The sequence below is a fragment of the Phoxinus phoxinus genome (genome assembly GCF_949152265.1).
Source record: "Phoxinus phoxinus genome assembly, chromosome: 17".
NCBI lineage: Eukaryota > Metazoa > Chordata > Actinopteri > Cypriniformes > Leuciscidae > Phoxinus > Phoxinus phoxinus.
In genome coordinates this window covers 28,369,889-28,392,226 of record NC_136892.1, presented here as the reverse complement: position 1 = coordinate 28,392,226, position 22,338 = coordinate 28,369,889, and the positions used below count along the sequence as shown (strand labels likewise).

At 37.6% G+C, this 22,338-nt stretch overlaps 2 protein-coding genes across 12 annotated transcripts in view; both read left to right on the top strand.

Annotated features, from left to right (window-relative positions):
• Nucleotides 1-7,871, top strand: part of fnbp1b (formin binding protein 1b) — an 82,191-nt gene extending 74,320 nt beyond the window's left edge. For 6 of the 11 annotated variants that reach the window (XM_079587188.1, XM_079587190.1, XM_079587189.1 and 3 more), the window contains 2 exons: nucleotides 551-586; nucleotides 4,705-7,205. In XM_079587188.1, coding sequence (XP_079443314.1) covers nucleotides 551-586; nucleotides 4,705-4,712 — 44 coding nt within the window. In that variant the 3' untranslated portion in view covers nucleotides 4,713-7,205. Of the gene's footprint in view, nucleotides 1-550; nucleotides 587-4,704 lie in introns of all 11 variants that reach the window. The other 5 variants (XM_079587184.1, XM_079587183.1, XM_079587193.1 and 2 more) reach the window with 2 other exon arrangements.
• A 3,112-nt stretch (nucleotides 7,872-10,983) lies between these two features.
• On the top strand, nucleotides 10,984-21,021 carry cenpt (centromere protein T). The gene is made up of 13 exons (XM_079586987.1): nucleotides 10,984-11,752; nucleotides 12,213-12,312; nucleotides 12,400-12,535; nucleotides 13,390-13,486; nucleotides 13,559-13,701; nucleotides 14,554-14,662; nucleotides 14,856-15,004; nucleotides 15,745-16,752; nucleotides 18,440-18,745; nucleotides 19,070-19,169; nucleotides 19,250-19,393; nucleotides 19,484-19,588; nucleotides 20,627-21,021. Exons 1-13 carry the CDS (start codon nucleotides 11,664-11,666, stop codon nucleotides 20,754-20,756), a joined length of 2,616 nt encoding a protein of 871 aa, XP_079443113.1. The 5' UTR covers nucleotides 10,984-11,663; the 3' UTR covers nucleotides 20,757-21,021.
• Nucleotides 21,022-22,338: the final 1,317 nt, after the last annotated feature.

The following is a 22,338-nucleotide window of genomic DNA, read 5'->3' as shown; positions in this document are numbered from 1 at the left end:
ATAAACAGTTTACAAGTAGCATAAGTAGAATTTCTTTAGTAAACCATCATCATGCCTTTAAATATATTTGTGAAAAGCACATCATTTGCTAATACGTGTTAGATAGAGACTGCCGTTATGGATCTTTAGCTGTATTATTCGTTCACACTGTGTTCAATCTTAATACATACACCTAAAAAGTTGGTGTAGACATTTTTTTCACTCAGAAGTACTGTAACATATTTAATTAAACACATTTTTTTTACTTCAATAATCTTTAAGATTCAAAAAATCTTTTTTTTTACAGTGTATAGTTGATGTAGATATTCATAACAAGAAGAAATAACCTTGGAAAAAAAAACTTATGATACATAAAAGTTTACAGAAAAACACAATGCAACCATTTAAATGAGTAAAATCACTATATTCATTCAAGAATCACAATCATATAGTTTGAGTCACGACGACACAATCATGTTCGGTGCTCCTCATCTTTATTCCTGAATGAGAGCTGAGTTGATTTTAGCTGTGAAATGTGACGCATGAAACGTTTCTGAATGTTTCCTCACAGAGCTGTTTTCCTGGACAAGGGTTTATCTTTCTGAGGGTGAGACGGAGTACTAGATGAGTGCATTAACTGTGTGTGTGTGTGTGTGTGTGTGTGTGAGAGAGAGAATGAAGAGATCTTGAATTTCTCTTCCATTTTAAGATGCCTCAAATTGCATATGAATACCTTAGACATTTGAAACAGTTGGAGTTGAATATTGCACGAGTGTGATTTCCTGAAGTTTATTTCAGTTTAAACAAGCATGAACCTACTTACTGTACGCCGCATTTAAGTTATAAAAGTCTGCAAAATGACGTGCACACACACACACACACACACAAAAAAACATCCAGTTCACAAACCAGCAGAGAGATAACCTACATGCTGATCTGATTATTGATATAAACACATTACACGTCACCTGAGTCCTCTGGTTCTGCAAACCTGCCTGTCTGAGTGAGGGCTTCTCTGCATGTTTGAGTGTTTCAGGACGCATTTGTTCTTGAATTCAACCGAGAAGATTTCATTACTCTTGCCAACAATTCATGCATATTCTAAATCACACTACACACAATCCTACGTGTTTATCTTGTCATTTTTCAGTCCATTTTGTAATTGTACAGCTCATATAAGCATATACATTAAATCTCATATGTGTGTGTTTTTGGTGTGCATTCAAATGGGCTTTTCACTCTTGTAATCGTGGCCATTTTTAACCTGGGATTCTCTTGTTCCATGTTTCACACTGTTAGTTTATCCTGGGTTAATCACTGTATACATTTGATTTTAAAATTACAAGCATGAAACTGTGTTGTTATTACAGTATATATGTTAACTTAAACTAAAACCATTAAAGTGCCCCTATTATGCTATTTTATAACTTCCTCATTTTGTTTTGGAGATCTCCTACAATAAATGTACATGCATCAGTCTCTTATAATATACATTTTACATCACCTCATTTCTCAAAGATTTAGTCTCTCTAAACCCCTCCTTTCCGAGAGCCTACGTTGCTTTGATTGGTCAGATGGCCCAGTCTGTTATGATTGGTCTACTCTGCTCTGATTGGTCAGATTGTCCAGTCTGTTGTGATTGGTCTACTCTGCTCTGATTGGTCAGATTGTCCAGTCTGTTGTGATTGGTCTACTCTGCTCTGATTGGTCAGATTGTCCAGTCTGTTGTGATTGGTCTACTCTGCTCTGATTGGTCAGATTGTCCAGTCTGTTGTGATTGGTCTACTCTGCTCTGATTGGCCAGATGATCCAGTCTGTTGTGATTGGTCTGCTCTGCTCTGATTGGTCAGATGGTCCAGTCTGTTTTGATTGGTCTACTCTGCTCTGATTGGTCAGATGGTCCAGTCTGTTATGATTGGTCTGCTCTGCTCTGATTGGTCAGATGGCCCAGTCTGTTATGATTGGTCTACTCTGCTCTGATTGGTCAGATGGTCCAGTCTGTTTTGATTGGTCTACTCTGCTCTGATTGGTCAGATGGTCCAGTCTGTTATGATTGGTCTGCTCTGCTCTGATTGGTCAGATGGTCCAGTCTGTTTTGATTGGTCTACTCTGCTCTGATTGGTCAGATGGTCCAGTCTGTTATGATTGGTCTGCTCTGCTCTGATTGGCCAGATGGTCCAGTCTGTTATGATTGGTCTGCTCTGCTCTGATTGGTCAGATGGCCCAGTCTGTTATGATTGGTCTACTCTGCTCTGATTGGTCAGATGGTCCAGTCTGTTTTGATTGGTCTACTCTGCTCTGATTGGTCAGATGGTCCAGTCTGTTATGATTGGTCTGCTCTGCTCTGATTGGCCAGATGGTCCAGTCTGTTATGATTGGTCTGCTCTGCTCTGATTGGTCAGATGGCCCAGTCTGTTATGATTGGTCTGCTCTGCTCTGATTGGTCAGATGGCCCAGTCTGTTATGATTGGTCTGCTCTGCTCTGATTGGTCAGATGGCCCAGTCTGTTATGATTGGTCTGCTCTGCTCTGATTGGTCAGATGGCCCAGTCTGTTATGATTGGTCTACTCTGCTCTGATTGGTCAGATGGTCCAGTCTGTTTTGATTGGTCTACTCTGCTCTGATTGGTCAGATGGTCCAGTCTGTTATGATTGGTCTGCTCTGCTCTGATTGGCCAGATGGTCCAGTCTGTTATGATTGGTCTGCTCTGCTCTGATTGGTCAGATGGCCCAGTCTGTTATGATTGGTCTACTCTGCTCTGATTGGTCAGATGGCCCAGTCTGTTGTGATTGGTCTTCTCTGCTCTGATTGGTCAGATGGCCCAGTCTGTTATGATTGGTCTACTCTGCTCTGATTGGCCAGATGGCCCAGTCTGTGGTGATTGGTCTACTCTGCTCTGATTGGTCAGATGGTCCAGTCTGTTATGATTGGTCTACTCTGCTCTGATTGGTCAGATGTTCCAGTTTGTTGTGATTGGTCTACTCTGCTCTGATTGGTCAGATGTTCCAGTCTGTTATGATTGGTCTACTCTGCTCTGATTGGCCAGATGGCCCAGTCTGTGGTGATTGGTCTACTCTGCTCTGATTGGTCAGATGGTCCAGTCTGTTATGATTGGTCTACTCTGCTCTGATTGGTCAGATGTTCCAGTTTGTTGTGATTGGTCTACTCTACTCTGATTGGTCAGATGGTCCAGTCTGTTGTGATTGGTCTACTCTGCTCTGATTGGTCAGATGGTCCAGTCTGTTGTGATTGGTCTACTCTACTCTGATTGGTCAGATGGTCCAGTCTGTTATGATTGGTCTACTCTGCTCTGATTGGCCAGATGGTCCAGTCTGTTATGATTGGTCTACTCTGCTCTGATTGGCCAGATGGTCCAGTCTGTTATGATTGGTCTACTCTGCTCTGATTGGTCAGATGGTCCAGTCTGTTATGATTGGTCTACTCTGCTCTGATTGGTCAGATGGTCCAGTCTGTGGTGATTGGTCTACTCTGCTCTGATTGGTCAGATGGTCCAGTCTGTTATGATTGGTCTACTCTGCTCTGATTGGTCAGATGGTACAGTCTGTTGTGATTGGTCTACTCTGCTCTGATTGGTCAGATGGTACAGTCTGTTGTGATTGGTCTACTCTGCTCTGATTGGTCAGATGGTCCAGTCTGTGGTGATTGGTCTACTCTGCTCTGATTGGTCAGATGGTCCAGTCTGTGGTGATTGGTCTACTCTGCTCTGATTGGTCAGATGGTCCAGTCTGTTGTGATTTGTGCACAGAAATGAAACATCCATTACCATATCTAAATTTCAGCTCTGGATCTTCCTCAGCAGCTGATACACAGTTATACGAACTGTAATGATGAACAGTACAGTAACAAGTATTGATTCATTCTTTTAGGAGACAATAACTCCCATTGATCTGCACTTTGATCTCTGAAACTATAATATTGAAAAAGCATAATAGGGGCACTTTAATTGCAATAAAGCTGTAATAAATTCAAATATAAATATTAGATGAAAATGTTGCCTTGGCATCTAAATAAAGATGATGTACTAAAATGACTAAAGCTATAAAAAATTATCATCAAAGCTAAAAAAATTTTTTTAAAGAAAACTAATAAAAATTACAAAACACATAACAATTACTTAAGCTTTAACTAAAATTAAAATGTTAACTGAAAACATAAAAATAAAAGCTAATTCAAAATATTAATATACACTATAGCCTAATACTATATATATAATTCTACAATAACACTGGCATGAAATGTTGCTTAACCCATGGATAAAAATGACATAAAAAGTATATAACACAGGGTTAAAGTTGATAGTTCACCCAAAAATGAAATATTCTGTCATCATTTACTCACAAAGTTGTTGTAAATCAGTATGAGTTTCTATCTTCTGTTAAACACAAAAGAAGATATTTGATGATAAGGATGTTGGTAACCAAACAGTTTCTGGTCCCCATTGACTTTCATAGTATTTATTTTTTCAAAACTATTGAAGTCAATGGCGGACCAGCAACTGTTTGGTTACAAACATCCTTCGAAATATCTTCGAATATTGCGGGTGAGTAAATGATGATGTTAAATCAAAATATTGTTTTTGGGTGACCTATCCCTTTAATTATAGCGTGAAAAGCCATTCATAGGGGGCATGAATTCATCACTTCACCAAGTCTAACATGTCTTTTCTTTTGTTTTTCATATGTTTGTTTGTTTGTATGACTGCAGATTCGTAAAGTATGGAAGGAGGACTCAGTGGTGCAGGGCAAACAGCAGCCACATGTGAGGAAAACTACAGCCTACCCTCCATGAACCGCCCTAGAGTGAGACAGATGAGAGACAGACACAAAATAAAGAGAGGAACAGTGAAAGAAGAGGCTATAGAGACCTCTCGGCCTAAATTCTCCTGCTGTAGAGAGGAACTTTAACAGCAAATCAGAGAAATATTATGACATTTAGATTTATTACCTGTCTGTTCTTTTATAATGAGGTGAATATGATCTACATTTATCATTTTGCTTTACGGCTCTTCATCGCTGCTGAACGGCTCTAACGTTTCTTTCAGCCTGGTGCGAATGAGTGTGTGTGTATGTATGTGTGTGTGTGTGTTTTCGTCTTTAACAGCTTGAAAAACGGTCTTGCTTCCGATTCCCTGACCTATCCTGAACTGGGAACGTGGTCTGTAAAAGGAGCTGAATTTGCGGTACCACTTCAGTGCTGCGTTCTGTCCGTATTCCTACTTGACATCTACATCTTGATGCTTGGAAGATGATGCACACTAACAGTTTGGAATAATTACGATTTTTAAATGTTTTTGAGTCTCTTATGGGTGCATTTATTTGATTAAAAATACAGTAAAAACTGTAATATTGTGAAATATTATTACAATTTAAAATAACTGTTTTCTGTTAATATATGTTCAAATGTAATTTATTCCTGTGATCAAAGCTGAATTTTCAGCATCATTACTCCAGTCTTCAGTGTCACATGATCCTTCAGGAATCAGTATAATATGATGATTTGCTGCTCAAGAAACATTTCTTAGTATTATCAATGTTGAAAATATTTGTGCTGCTTAATATTTTTGTGGAAACTAATGTATTTTCTTCCGGATTCTTAGAAAAATAGAAAGAAACAAATCTTTTGCAAACATACAAATGTCTTTACTGTCACTTTTGATTTAATTTAATGTGTCCTTGCTGAATAAAAGTTTTTTTTTTTATGTTAATTACCATACATTTTTAATGGCAGTGTATCACGTTTTACACAAAAATATTAACTGTTTTCTACATTGTTAATAATCAGAAATGTTTCTTGAGCAGTAAACCAGGATATTAGAATGATTCCTGAAGGATCATGTGAAGAATATTTCACAATATTACTGGTTTATTGTATTTTTATGCCTCAGCTTAAAAGACTTCTTTCAAAAATATTTAAAACACATAATTTTTTCAAACTTTTGTCCGGTAGTGTATAAAGAAACAAAATGGGGAAGCAAGCATATGTTTTACAGGTATATGAATATCAACATTATGTTTTACACCGCTAAAAACATATAATGTAGGAACTTATTGCATTTTATGTGCTTAAAAGCTTTTGTTTAACATTAACCACATGTCCCGCTTTGTTTGTATGATGTGAAATGTCTTTAAGTGTCCTTCTGTTGCACTTTTCCAAGTTTCAAGCTGAATTTTTGCCGAGTTGAACCGAACGCAGCAATAGAATTCTTCATAACGTCAAACATTCTGTCTCCTTTATCAGGCCACACCCCCTTTAGACTCTTTGACTCCGCCTCCCAAAGATAACAGCTGCGGGGCGGGGCTTCACTGGCCAATAGCATGTCTGCTTGCCCTGGCACCTCCTCTGTCTCCGCCCTTCCAGTGCAATTACTAATACTCTGTCTGTCTGCCATCTTTTCTAACTCATTTTTATCTAACGTCCCTTCAGTGATTCACATTTTCATTCATTTAACGACTTCCTTCACCAGCTTCACCGTCCAATCGTCATGCTCGAGCGTGAGCTTTTTTTTTTGTCGTCAGGCAGGGGAGGAGCTATATTTACACACATGAATATGCTAATGTCCTGTTGATATGGGTATGTATTTATTGTGACAGCTGTTTTGTTCATGCCTTCATGGTTTTACCCTGTGGAGAACCCAGCCGAGAATACCGCAACCTCATTGGCCGGTTTCGGTTACCTTGGCAAAAAGGTATATATATACACACGTAGGGGTTTAAATGTACTCTGAGCCAAATGTACAGGTTAACCAGACATTTAACATGCATCATGTGATCTGTGTTTGGCATTTGTATGGTTGTCTTAACCTGAAGAATGGACTCCATGCTTGAGGTTTTGAATTCAACTGATTTTTTTTCTTCTTTTTAATGTAATCACTGTGGTTTGACGAAGGGGAGTTTTTCTTTCTGTAATGTCTGTCGTGAAGAGATAATATTTTTTAATTGCATCATCTTCCACTGACTACTCACCATCCTTGAGGCACATAATAATTTTAACTTTTCTTTTGATATATTTTTAAATTCACAGTCATATTGGGTTCAGGAGAGGTGTTAGATATTTTTTATTTTCTCTTTATTGTTAAGTAGGTTTGAAGCCCAAAACATCTACATCTCTACAGGCAGCATCATGGAAATGACAATTCGCACATGCCACAAATCTGCTATTTAATGCTGAATGCTTTTATTATGTTCAATAAAGCGCTTATTGATGAATTGATATTTTTATGTTGAATGAATTGAGCAGCATCTCCTAATAACTGACTGACTCGCTATCGACGAACCTACAGTATAAATATGGAAATGTGTGATCATTGAGAAAAGGTTTTGAAAAGCGGAGAACAACATCTTAAAGAGGAAAGCATCATTACGTCCGTCTTCCGAACATACACACTGTCTCAAGTGCTCTGGTTCTCTTCAAGAACAAAACAACTTTAACATTTCATCCTTTCAGCACTGTTATACCATATGACATCTACACACACAGCTGTCTTATTCGGCCTATCAGTGATAAGAAACATTTGCCCTCGGCCCCTATCCTGCTCTGTTTGGGGCTTCAAAACACCATTCCCAAATCAGAGTTTTAAATATAAATATATATATGTATATCTATACGTACACGTCTATAAATAAGAGTGAACTACCAATCCATGGTAAGAGTCTATTTTTAAATTTTGATTAATAAAAACATCCCAGTTTCTTTTCTCTGCTTTGCTAATTGAATTAAACTTTTTTTTTGGTCTTGTTTGGTGGGGTCTGCCAAATGTTTGTTTTGCACTTTTTGTCTTTGTGTTCTGTTTGTTATGCTTGTGTTTTTGGAGCACTGAATACTTTGTATGTGTTAATTGTGCCAATTAAAGATAGAGGGGAAAATCAAAGCAATATTGTCTCAGTGCATCTGTGTGTGTGAGTGTGTGTGTACTGGTTTGTCTATATGTGTTAGGGCCAAATGTCCTCACACTTATAGTGAAATATTATGACAACTGACTAGTGAGGACATTTTACTGATCTTAGTTAAAAAGGCTTACAATCGGCCAAAATGTTTTTATTTACATCTACCGGTAGTGTTTTGCACGTTCCTGTGATGGGTAGGTTTAGAGGTAGGGATTGGGTTAGGCCATAGAAAATATCATTAACCGGATATGAAATCAATTGAAGTCTATGCAATGTCCTCACAAACAAAACAAAAAAACGTGTATGTATGCATAATATGAAACTACTTGCATGACCTTATACTTTTTACACAAAACAAAATTAATCCACTAAAGTAGGGTAAATGATTTAAACATTGACAATTTTAACTTTATAAACATGTATTAATTAGGACTGTAACGATTAATCGCGATTAATCGAAATCCAAAATAAAAGTTTGTGTTTACATAATATATGTGTGTATTGTGTATAATTATTTTGTATATATAAATACACACACATGCATGTATATATTTAATAAAAATGTGTTATTTATATATAAAATATTTCTATTTATATATAATATAAATCATATAAAAATATATATGCAGTATATAAATGCAAATAATTCTCAAATATATACATGCATGTGTGTATTTATATATACAAAATAATTATACACAATACACACACATATACTATGTAAACACAAACTTTTATTTTGGATTTCGATTAATCGTTACAGCCCTAGTATTAATACAAATATTAGCAATTCATAATAAAACATCCTATAGGTGTATGTGACTGACTTCTTCCAGCCAAACACAATCAGAGTTATATAAAAAAATATCCTGTTTTTTCTAAGCTTAATCTTTATAATGGGAGTGAATAGATTTTAAAGGCCAAAAAAGCACATCCATCCATCATAAAAGTAATCCTTATGGCACCAGGGGTTAAAAAAGGCCTGAAGCAAAGTCTGTTTGTAAGAAAATATCCATATTTAAAACTACATGAACTATAAGTACTGGCTTCCGCAATTGGAAGTGTGACGACGCATGACATATGATTTAAAATATAATAACTCCGATTGTGTTTGGCTGAAAGAAGAAAGTCATATATACACCTATACGCTTGAGGGCGAGTAAATTATGGGAGAATAATTTTTTTGGGGGTGAACTAAACCTTTAAAGCAAACAGTTTTGTAGTCAAAGATTGGAAAACAATATGGTTTAAATCAGAGCTGTTAAAGCCATATATATATATAAAATAATCTGCCATTTAAAGAGAAATGTGACTCAAGAATTTTACCAGTAAAATGATGGTAAAATAAAATTATGAACGAGTAGACTCATGTGCAAAGTTTTACCTCCACACTGTGCTGACCAAAGGCTCATCATTAACACTAGAATGAGTTTATTGTGGAAAATAAACCTCTTATTTTAGAATTACAAAATAAAAATGAGACTTAGTTTTGTAAGGTCACGAATCCCCCAAACATTAAGAGAAAAACATGAAATGTTAAAAGACATCGAATGAGAACAAAGAACAATCTGCCCTGTAACCGAGCAAAGAACAAAGTACAAAACCTATCAAATGGCTTAGAATTTGAAAATATAAAAATCTATAAAATAACTAATGCATTATGCCATGTGAGAACAAAAAAGACACCATCTTTGCAAACAGGTAACAGCCGTGCTTGAAGAATGAAGATAAAGTTCAATGTCACTTTTTTAATACTCAAAAGGATGAAGAAGAGCAAATGTTAACATGATTCACAAATCCTTCACTAGTCTTCTTTCCATCTCTCCTGGCTTGACTTTTACCAGCGGCCGCAAGTTTACTCTGTCGTGTCAGATCTTGTTATTTTGATGCCTTTCTGTTTGAGGATGTCAGTGTTTGTTGCGTCCAACCAGATGCGATTTCGATGAGTGCGTGACAAAAACTGCACAATAATCCGCCTCGGATCGATTCTGTGTGCGACGTCAATGGACGTCTGGAGAACATCCCGGCGAGACAAGAGAGAAAAGATCCATTGCGATCATTTTCACATTTTCTCCAGCCTCCTCCGGAATACCAGACATTTTCAAATTCCAGCGTCTTTTATAAGCGACATCATCCAATTCGTCGACTCTTTCCCACAGTTGTTTGTTTTCAGAGATCACAGTCTCTACTTGAACACTCACTTCGTCCGTTTTAACTAACGTTACAGCTCTCTTCGTTTTATCGTTAATCGAATCAAGTTTGGTGAAAAGTTCGGATATTAGGGTCGAATTGGATGTAACAGTCCTTTCAATTTCCAGTAACTTCTCCATGATACCATCTTGCTTTTTTCCCAACCTCTCGATCGCCTTCAGTATATCCATATTTGAGGGCTCAGATACCCGTCGCATTTTCGGAAGAGGGCTGCTGTTAGTCGGGGTTTCTGAAAGTGGTAAACAATCCCTAACGTTACTTAATTCCTCTTCGGGAGTGAGTTGAGCATACTCATGCACACGCTTCACACTTTCCGCCATTCCTTCCATTTGTCTCGGGTTATGTTTCTGCAACACACGAGTTTCAATCAATCAGCCGGCCGCGACAGACGTTTAGTTCTTCTATCAGTCTAAAAAAAATGAGATAAATATTCTCAACTCAATCTTACAAAGTTGCACAATCATTCAGAACATAAAACTACTTGTATAAATAACGTACAAAGATCCGGTTTTCCACATTAGTTAATGATAGACAGACGATACCTTGTTGCTCCCGCGTCTCGTCTTTTATACCGCATGGTCTCTACTGTTTACTTCCTGGACAAGAGTCTGTGACGTATCCTCTCGCGTCGTTATGATTGGTCGGCAGATGCGAGATGCAAATGAGAAAGCCATGCAAGGCGCCTCGGGATCGCATAAACAACCTTTAAAAACATAAATCAAGCATTAATCCAACTAATACGCGTGTAACGTTTATGTAAACAGGTATACACAACGATATGTGATATATAACGTATGGTAAAAAAATATTATTTTTAAACTGGTCACCGTTGTTGCGAATTACAGGCACACTTTCCCCTATATATTCTTTGAGAAACCACGTGTCAGTTGTGTTGTATGAAAGGAGAGAAGGTTAGCACTCCCCTTGACAAGGATGGAAGAGGTCCTAGTGGCCTTCAACACACATACGGTTAAGGCATTGCCACTTACTTCGTGGCATCTCTAACCAAGTTTTTTTTTCATATTATTGGCATATTTTTGCACATAGGCTAGTAATGCATGATGCAGAACACAAACTCAAAACTACTCAGTTTTTCTCGGTAGTAATTAACGTGTTATTTACCCCATTCTATGGTTAATACAATGCTCTATTAGAAGCAATTATATTCGTCTTTTCTAGAAAGTTTGAATCAGTTTATATAGATTAATGGAAATGTTTTCAATATGTATATTAGGTAGGCTATCAAATTTATTATACTTCACAAATCGCACTGAGATTTGAATGCAGCTCAATGGAGGATTCAGGTTTCTGAACCGCTGTTGTCGTGCGCCACCTTGAGGATAAAACTGGTACTACAGTGCTGTAAACCTCACCGCCAATGAAAGCAAGCGACAAAATATCGCGAGATTCACTTAAACGAACGAGCGGGAGTGTGACTTCCATTTTTTCAAACCTCAGACGTATGGAGTCGACGATGTTTTTCTTTGTTGTTTCATTTCAATTTAAAGTAGTTTAGGGTTTTTAGCGGTTGTAAATCTTTCATTTAGTGATAAACTACGATAAGAAACGATGGATTCAACAGAAGAGGACATATCTGCTCGGGTTTTGTTGAGGAGAGTCCTGCACACAGAGTTACCCAGGTCTCCTGTAACCAGAAGGTACGTTAACGTTACATTTATTTCAAATGTCACTTAAATTACATTTTATAAACATATAAAATCTCCAGCCCAATTGTATATGTGTTTGCTTGCTTTAAAATCAGTTTACGTAATTGGTTTATTCACACAAATACATTTTATAAACAAATTGAGTAAATTGGGTAACAACTAAATACAAAAACGTTATAAGTGAAAAGTTATAACGTTACTATCTGTATACTGGTTGTGGGTTAAGTCTGTATTAATTTTCTATTTAGCATTACCTTTTAAAACTATACAAATTGTGAATTATAGCCATTAACTTAACATTAACTTAGACAACAATGCAAAACTTCCTTGGACTAATAACTTTCTGATATATATAATGTTATATATACCCATACCCGTGTATATGTATATTTTATATATATAATTTTCTGTACGTTTTGTATTGCTTTTCAATGTTTGTTATTTGTTTCAGTTCAACCAGTGTACGGCGGAGCATGAGGGTGAAAAATACCCCTGGTCTGGAGAGTCCTGGATCTGCCTTACGTCAAAGACTCAAGAAGAAGCTCCATGAGGTACGTGTGGTGTTTAATAAATTATTATATATACAACTGCATATTCTACATAATCACATCCTGAACACCTTCCTCTTTTTTTTCCAGAGTGCCTCTCTGTCACCCCTCCCTTCACCTAAACGCCGGAGGTCAACGGTGGCAAAGACGGACCCTCCTGCCCCGTCCCCGCTGTACGACGAGGACATCACGACTCGTGGTCTGCTCAGAGGAATCATTCAGATGGGTGAGTGGAAAGGTTTCAGTTTAATGAACTGATAAATGTCAAGAAAAACCGATGGGTGTATTAATAGAGAGATATAGTCTGAGGTTTTATTGCTAAGGAATACCTGGAAATATCAGGGAATTTTTCATTTTCAAACATGGAAAAGCCATGGAAAGTACAAATATTAGTTATATTTTAATTTAATTCGCTTTCATTTATATATATTTAGTTTTAATTTTAGAACTAAGTTTTAGTAATTTTATTACCGGTATGTGCTTTTTGTAATTTTTATTAATTAAAGATTTTTTTTTTTTACTTTTATTTCCGTTAATTGCCAAGGCAACATTTAAAATTTTAATTTATTTCTAATTTACGTAATTTTAGATTTATTCAAATCAACGAAATTCATTTTAATAGTTTTAGTTTTTTTGAAGTTTTAGTTCATGTTTTCCTTTTAGTTGTAGTATTTAGTTCATTTGATCTGTGTTTGTAAGTTTACACATTATTTCAGAATGCTTCAGTATACACCGTTATCCAGTTGCTTAATTACAATTTTATAATTATTAATGACTAACATAATTAATATTTACAATAATATGTACTACATTTTTTTTTTTTATGTAGCCTAAATAATTAACACTCAAGTTTTTAATGCTTAGCTGTAATTATATCTAATACCTAAATAATCAGAAGATGATGTTATTAATGTGACTCTAATGAGATTTCATTTAGCAAAATCTTCTTTGTGTCAAATATTACTACCGGTAAATTTGCTTCACCAGCCCAAATGTTTGCATTAGTAGTTTAAAACGAATTTGAAGCAGAAAAAAAAAGTTTTTTTTTTAAAGTTTCGCCCTTTTGTGTGTGTGTTTCAGAGACTGAAGCATCACTTCTGATGTCGGGTCAGCCTGCACTGCAAATAGCAGAACCGAATCCAGCCGAGTCCAGTGTGTCCAGTGCCGGAGAGAGAACGTTAGTAACTCTTCAGTCTCATGTACTTGTAGTTCTCTGCACGTTGTGTTCACATGTCTGTGTTTTCCTCAGTGAAGGCCTGTCTGGAGTGGAGCTGTCTGATCTGACTCTGAACACTGAACCCCTGACACATGTGGTCAGAGGACTGAGCCGCAGGAAACCACAGCGTGCCTTCAGTGTGTCCGCGTTTGAGAGACAGTTCGATCAACTTCCAGGTGCTTCACTCATTCTCACCTGTTGTATGATTTTGTTATCAAGACTATTTTGAATTGAAAACAGGAGTACTGCATATATAGTGGAATATCAATCAGCACATAATTTTAATTTGTCACATGTGCAACATAAGCCGCGTTTCCACCGCGGGAACTTTCCCCAGGAACTAGGAACTTTGGGCTGGTACTCGGTGTGTTTACACCGCAGGAACCAGGGTCTAAATGAAGTTCCGGGTAAATATTTCCCCCTCAGAAAGTCCCTGCTGGCGAGGTAGTACTTTTTCAAAGTTCAGGAACTTTCGGGGGTTGGACTTGTGCGCTGAACGTGCTGATTGGTTGTGTTCACGCCGCATTTTGACTGGATGATTCCACGCAGCATTCTATTTTAACCGGCATTTTTAAAAATCTATTGCGGTTCGTGGCTTCATGCGCGAGAGTTGTCCGTCTGCAAATATGGAATTTAATTATTTTTTTAAAACACAGCTGGACCGACGACGAGGTTACGTATTTGTGTAACAGGAAATTTTCTGCGCGTTCGTCCCAGCCATCTCACATTCATGTCCGCAATACATCACAAACACAACTGCAGCACAATTTTAATCTCCTCCATACTTATTATAAATGTGGCGCTCAAAACTGATAACTGTGCGTCGCAGACTGGGAGGAGCAGACGCGCGCAGTTTATAATCTTCCCGGTACTTTAGACCGCGGTGTAAACGCAGAAAGCAACCGGTCTGGGGCAAAAAAAGTTCCTGGGAAAAAAGTTCCTGGGACAAATTGTTCCGGGTAATTTCGGTGGAAACGCGGCTATACTTTATTGGAATGGTCTCATCTAACCCTTTTCTACATTCTCAGACAACACAGAGGACGTCTCGCATGTCTCTCACGTCTCTCACAGAGGTGATGGCCCTCAAGAGAAACCAGATACATCTCATGATTTGGATTTGTCTGCTGGCTCAAAGAGGTAAATGCTTTGTCCTTTATTTTCCAATAGACTGGCCTGGTCACTGAAACCGGCAATGGAAAGTAAATAAAATTGCTAACTTATTAACATAATTAGGAACTATATGGGAACTACATGGTTGACATTGAATTGTAAGATGTAAGAGATGATGAGGTGTTTTGAGTGTGATTAATTAAAGTTTATTTTCTGTCAGCGGGCTGAACCTGACCTTGAAGACCCCATTTGTGGATAAGCGCTCTGAGAGGGCGGGGCTCCAGCGGAAGGTGTCCAATCGGAAGCTGCCGTCTATGGATTCATTTGACGAGGCTGTTCAGAGATGCTTGGAGCAGGGCCCGAAACAAGGTTTATATACACTAAGGGGGCACAATTATTTGAAATAAAACCAAAATCGTGATATGCCTTAATATGATCATTAAATCTCAATGGCTGCAATTTATTTAAATATAGTATGTTCTGCATGTTTCAGAGTGAAGCATTCGTTTACACGTTTTTTGGTGTCTCAGAGCAGCTCGGTTAGCAACGGCATCTTTGCATCTGCTGAGTTTGGGTCGCTTATAACGTGCATATGCGAATGCAACATGCACCATCAATCCTCCCAAACTTTTTAGAAGAACTTATAAACCAGCAGTTGTCAACAAAATACGCTTTAAGGACTCCCTGCGGTTTTCCGACAAAAAATGAAAGCTTGATGGATTAGCGTTTAAAAAAGAATTAAGGCAGCCATAAATATTAGTGCTGTAATTTTACATTTGTACTGTAGTGTAAAATAAAATTATAATGCTTTTTTGTAGTTGTAGTAATAATACTAATTATTGCTACATAATTATTACTATTATTATAGTCATATTGACATATAATTTAAAAAAAAATGGCCAAATTGTGCCACCCTACAAATAAACACAGCAAACCTGGAGGTTTTCTTTTCTTTCTTTTTTTCATTTTAAATTGCAATGGCAAGCTTTATTGGAAATATCACACATCACATTTTCCCCCAAAATTGTGAAACCCTAATATACACTGAGTCTGATATTATGCATCCGTCTTGTTTGGTCTGTATGTTAAATAGTTTCTCTGTCCTTTAGATCACTCTGTGGTTCAGGATGGAAAAACTCTTGAAGATTCTTCATGGCAGAAGTTCACGCTCGGCCTCAGTGATGTCACAGAGCTTTACATCAACTCAAAAAAAGACGGGACAGTAGGACCGTCACAGGAAGAGGAAGAGTTGGTGCCTTCATCACAAGAAGCAGGAGATGATGTTTTTTTGAGTCCTGGAGATTATATTGTACTTGCTCCAACGCAGGCGATGACAGAATCACTTCCTGAATCTCAGGATGTGGAGCTACAAGATCGGGAATCCATTGTGGAAGTTGAGGGTGAGAACGTGGAGGAGGAAGTTGAGGATGATAACGTGGAGGAGGAAGTTGAGGATGATAACGTGGAGGAGGAAGTTGAGGATGAGAACGTGGAGGAAGTTGAGGATGAGAACATTGTGGAAGTTGAGAATGAGAACGTGGAGGAGGAAGTTGAGGATGAGAACGTTGTGGAAGTTGAGGATGAGAACGTTGTGGAAGTTGAGGATGAGAACGTTGAGGAAGTTGAGGATGAGAACATTGTGGAAGTTGAGGATGATAACGTTGTGGAAGTTGAGGATGATAACGTTGTGGAAGTTGAGGATGAGAACGTTGTGGAAGTTGAGGATGAGAACGTTGAGGAAGTTGAGGATGAGAACATTGTGGAAGTTGAGGATGAGAACGTGGAGGAAGTTGAGGATGAGAACGTGGAGGAAGTTGAGGATGAGGACGAAGTTGAGGAGGAAAACGTGGAGGAAATTGAGGATGAGAACGTGGAGGAAATTGAGGATGAAAACATGGAGGAGGAAGTTGACGATGAGAACGTTGTGGAAGATGAGCATGAAGAGGGTGAGGAAGCTGAAGATGAGAACATTGAAGAGAACCCAGATGCATCACATCATCCAGAGCGAATATCTCGCAGAGCTCACCGCTCGGAGGGAGGAGGAGCTGTCCCGGGAGTTCCAGCCTCCACTAGAGTCACAAAGAGTTTCGGAGCTGGACTGAATCCCAGAGAGAAAGGTGAGAACAATGAGACTTCCTGAAATGACAATCACAAGGTTCTACCTGATTATTAAAGGCTCAAATGAGTTTAGTGTCGGAAAGGATATTTTTTTAATATATATATATATGAAGAGTTTCGTTGCAAAACGAGATATATCCATTTTGAGAAATGTTGGTTATTTGACATTATTATTTAAGACATCAACAGTCAAGTTCATTCACAATTTTTTGTACATTAAACTATTACTTGAGCTCAGTAAAGGCCAGGGACACAATATTCTTCAAATCCAGGATATTTTTTATTTAATTTTATGTCCATAAATAAGTCAAAAACCATGCCAAAATGCAACCTATTTATCTTAACATTGTCAAACATCTTAAATTGGTTAAAAAAACAATACATCATAAATATATGGAATAGTATATACAAAGATTGATTAATAATAATAAGATTCTGAGTTAGTTTTGGCCAAAACATAGGCTACACAACATAATTATTTTTTTATTTTATTTTTTTTGCAAAACGCTATATATCCACCTTAGGCTATATTCTACTACTGTAATGCCATTAAGAAAAGCTAGTGAATCAATGTTTTGTGTGTGCGTGCGCGCGTGCGTGCGTGAGTGCGTGTGTGTGTCGTACGATGACCACAATTAATCTTTGGATGTTTTCCCTCCCCTGAATGCCTTGCCCGTTTGGTCTTCTCCCTTTGATGATTTTCTTTAAATGATGCCTTCCTCTTTCTCCCAACAGCAGCTGGAATGACCGGCTCCAATCGAAATCCATAACGTTAGCTTGACTCTGAAGCTTTGATTCTCTGACTGACAGGCAGCTGTTGATCAGTGACGTAGCCTACGTGACTGACAGCTCGCCTACAGTATAAACAATTAAATGGTAAACGTTTCTTAGTTAGCCTATTAAATCCTCTTTTTAAAAATATGTTTTTTGTTTAGATATTATCGTTAAATCACTGAGCAAACTCGGAGCACTTCACCGGCGGTGACTCTCTCCTCGCGTGACAGCCTGAGCTCGCGCAGCAGCCTAACCGCCTATATCGCACTTTGTAAAAAGTGGCTGGCGGATATTGCGTTTTGTGAAAAAATAAATTTTGTAGTAGGCTTAAAATGTACATTTTTAAATCGTATTAATGGCAGCAATTCACACATAGGTTAAGGTACATCTGAACAGTGATTTCCAATAATAAAATCCAAATGTCAAAAAATGGCGTTTATCGCGTTTTGCAACCGAACTCTTCATATATATATATATATATATTTAATCTGTCAAATAATATCTTCCTATGATGCAAAGCTGACTTCAGCATCATTGCTCCAGTCTTCAGTGTCACATGATCCTTCAGAAATCATTCTAATATGTTGTTTTGCTGCTCAAGAAACATTTCTAATTATCAATGTTGGATGCTAATCAATGAATGTACTTTTGAATATCAACCAATAATTGTTGTGTTTGCTAAAGATTGTGAGGTTCCTGGCATCAAATTTTGATTACGGTTAAATAAACAGAAATTGCACATTTATATTCCCCCAAAATGTCACGTTAAAACGCAAACTGTGTTCTGTTGCTTTACAAGGAATGTCTCTTCCTGTTTAAGTGGGCAGTTCTTTAATAGTATCTAAACTAAAATTAATTGATAATTTCAGAGGGTTTTTTTGTAGGTTGAAAAGCTAACGTGTTTCTGTTCAGATCATCTGGAGTTTGTTGACGGGAACAGAGAGAGTTTGCAGGACGTTACAGATGAAGAAAGAGAACAAGCGGGCAGCCCGTTGGCAGATGTCACGACGTTTAAGCAGAGGAGGTCATCACAACGTGAGGCGCGTCTGGCTGAGGAAGATTTGCCCGAGCTTGCAGAGCATCATGATGCCCCGGAGGAAGTGAGCCAATCAGAGGAGGAGATGATGGACTCTGAGCCAGCCTATCAGAGCCCTGAACCACCACCTCAGGAGGAGGAAGAGGACGATGATGATGATGACGACGACGCTCTAAGTGCAGGTGACTTCCACTTTCACACTTTTTATGTCTTCGTTTTGCATTTTTTCTTTGCAAATAGGTTCATTTGAATTGATAATTTCAGTGAACTGGTTTCAGTGAACAACCAATGCGCAGATGCCCTTGTTCTTGTACTAAAATAATGAAATTCTCTCTCTCTGTGTGTGTGTATATACATTTTATTTATATATGAGCAAGAGAGAGAGATTGTTAAATGTTTTCTTACATTTTTTGTAAGAGTCAGTTTTATCGAATCATTAAAAAGAACCTTGCAAATCCGATTCAGCTAATTTACTTTCGCATTAATTATATTTTTCATTATTTCAGAACTGTCCATGAAAACTCCTGCTTTCGTAAGACAGAGGAGAGTGTTCGCAAGTCCTAGTGCGCAGGCCATGCCCACAGTCCTTAAAGAAGTGAATGCTGGGTATTTACCAACAACAGTCCTCTTCCCTTTGTCTGTTTTATAGTGTATCCTAATGCAGATTTAAAACCCATTTATCTCAGTCCCCCTCAGGTTACCAAACGAGCCCCCAGAAAGAAGCGTCAGACGGGGGTTAATGTTCTCCCCAAGAGTTACGTCATGAGCGTATTCAAGCATTTCGCCAAGACCAAAGTGGCCGGCGACGTCTTCCCTGTCGTTAATGAATTGTAAGTGCTAAAATAAGGGTTATTTTCATTATTCAGCATGAACATTTGAAGTTACGTCTCCTGCAATGCTTTTATTTATTTATTCCTTAGTCTTAAGAAGTACTTTGAACGGCTAGCAGATGATCTGGATGTATACGCTACTCATGCCAAACGGAAAACTATTGAGATTGAAGATTTTGAGCTCCTCATGAGAAGGTAAACATTAAAGAGGATTATGCTTTTTTTTTTTTTTTTTTCACCTTTCTTTAGTGTGTAATGTTGCTTTTTGAGCATGAAAAAGGTCTGCAAAGTTACAAAGAACAAAGTCCCTCCAGCGGGAGTTATTCTCTATATCAGTGTCACTGTTTCTGAACTCCCTGAAACGCCTCCATTGTTCTTGACATTTTTTCTGGCAACATCACATCACAACATTCCTCCTTTAAATAATTATCACCCAGTACATGCAAAAAAAGGAAGGGGTGAGCTCTGGTTGAGTTATAGCCTAGAAATCTAGACGCACCCTAGCGGCAGCAAAATGTATTTTGCAGCCAGGGCAGTCTAGCAACTCTCCATAGACCACCTAGCTGCAAAAACCTAAATTGGGTCAGGCCAATCACGTCGTGTATAGAGTAGGCGGGGGCGGGCTTAACATATGACGACAGAGTTGCGACGGCTGCCACTTGAAAACAAAGAATGGCGGCTGCGGATGGAGAACAGCGGTCTTTCGAATCGGCTTTGGCCGCGACTCTGGAGGACTTGGAGTTAAGTTTTTTTCTAAGAAACGAGCAAAGAACGGCACTTAAGTCATTCTTAAAAAAGGAAGAAGTGTTCGGAGTTTTGCTGGACCGGATCTTTGTTGCTCTGGTTGGTTGTAGCGCTATCCTATTACGTGCAGAGGGATTTTGAGAGACAACCGTTGATCCCGCCCCTCGGATTAAGCCACGTCTATGGAGAGTTGCCAGACTAAACATCTTGATGTAAGTCTGGCTTGCCAGGCTAGTTGAGTTAACTAGTAGTGTTGAAACTCGCGGTTATGATAAAGGGCGTGACATTTTTTTTAACGCGCTCGAAGCCGTTGGCATTCAAGCATGAAAACCTATTCTAGTAGACCCCAAAAACAAAATCAAGACTTTGAAAAAGGGCATAATAGGTCAATATAACTTGTTTTTGTACACTTTAGCAGCCTTTCCCCCCTTGGAGTCATATTGGCTATGTTTAGCATGCTCGACTGACTGTTTGTGTTGTTTTTCTCAGGCAGGGCTTCGTGACGGATGGTACGCCTGTGAATATACTGATAGAGAAATATCTTCCGCTCGAGTATCGGAAACTTCTCATCCCGGTGGCCACCAGCGGAAATAAAGTCATCCCAACACAAAGAAGGTGAACATGCAGACGTGGCGTCCTCTTTAAACACTGGAGTAGATGGCTGCGCATATTTACATGTGCTCTTGTAAATATGTTGATATGTTCAAAACATAAATACCTTGTTTTGTAAATAAAGATTTGTGTAATATATATCTGTTACTTTTTATGCAGCACCATTAAGAAAACGAATAAACTTTCAGTTCACTGTATTTTTAGTCATTTATGTATGTTTTCAAAAAACGTTCTTCAAAGCAGACATTAAAAACCGCATGGTATTTAAATTGAAGTCCCTGTCTTATTGTGCATGATTCATCCGCACACAAATGCTTTCTTCTAAATTAATTTGCTTCAAAAATGTTTCTGCCATGGAAAAATATAAACCACAAAAATCATAGCCTTCTGATTCTGTGTTGGAAATTATTCGAAATATGCTAGTTGGAGTAGAGTATTGTTTACTTCATACTATACTTTATGATGTGAAACCATATGCATTACATAAACTGTAGTATTCTATGTTTTGATATTTTTATTGTTATTCTCATAACAGTTGTTTTACACTTTTTATAAAATTGTGTAAATCCAATGCTTTATTTGCCTCGCTAGAAATGAAAGTGTATTGCATTCTGGGATACACTGGTTAATTGACAAATATTGGGTATTCCATGCATACAGTATAGAATATACTGTGCATGCTATACATACAAAATACTATTAAGCAGGGATGGGATTTTTACGTATTTATATAGATTTCCATATTTTCCGACCTGAGACGAGACCTGACCAGCGGGAATCCAATGAGGAAAAAATGCTGTTTTTGATTAATTTAAAATGCATTTATTTCATGCCTGGATACTGTAGTTATGACAGCACTTCATGAGCTATATTTAAGGTCTCTGCAAAATAAAAGCTTTTTGATTTTGAAAGCAAAGAAAGACATCCATAAATATTTGTATTATAATTTTACTTTTGTTCTGTAAATAAAATTATTCATAAATACTTTATTTAAATAAAATTATTCATAAATACTTATATTACAATATTATAATTTCAGAATATTTTCTGTATTGTCTTATTTTTATAATTTAATAAACTAATATTTTGAATAATAATAATAGTATATTGAATGGTTTAAAACAAGTTTTCCTTCCTTGTCCTTAACTGTTCAATCGCCTGTCCAACCCTTTATTTATTGTCACTTGGAAAGTCACAGAAGATTAATGTTAGATTGGTGGCGTATTGTTGTTTGAAGTAGTCCGAATCTTTACTATGATGTACTCTGATCATTCCTTTGTCCCAAAGACTAGTTTAATATTCAAAAATACCAGATCTAAAAATGTGTTTGAGTACAGTGTCCACTAGGTGGCATTCACACTCCATCACAGAGCAGTTTAATAAGCGTGACGGTGGTGTTACAGTTGCAGGCTTTTGAATTATACACCACAAATTTTATGATAAAGTGGATCATAGCATTCTGATTTTGAATGCTAATTGGTCAATACGATGTTGCAAAATATGTAGTATAGACTATATCACGGGACAGCACTAGAAGAGACCAACTAATAACCTTACATGTCAGGTATAGATCTTATATCAGAAGTACA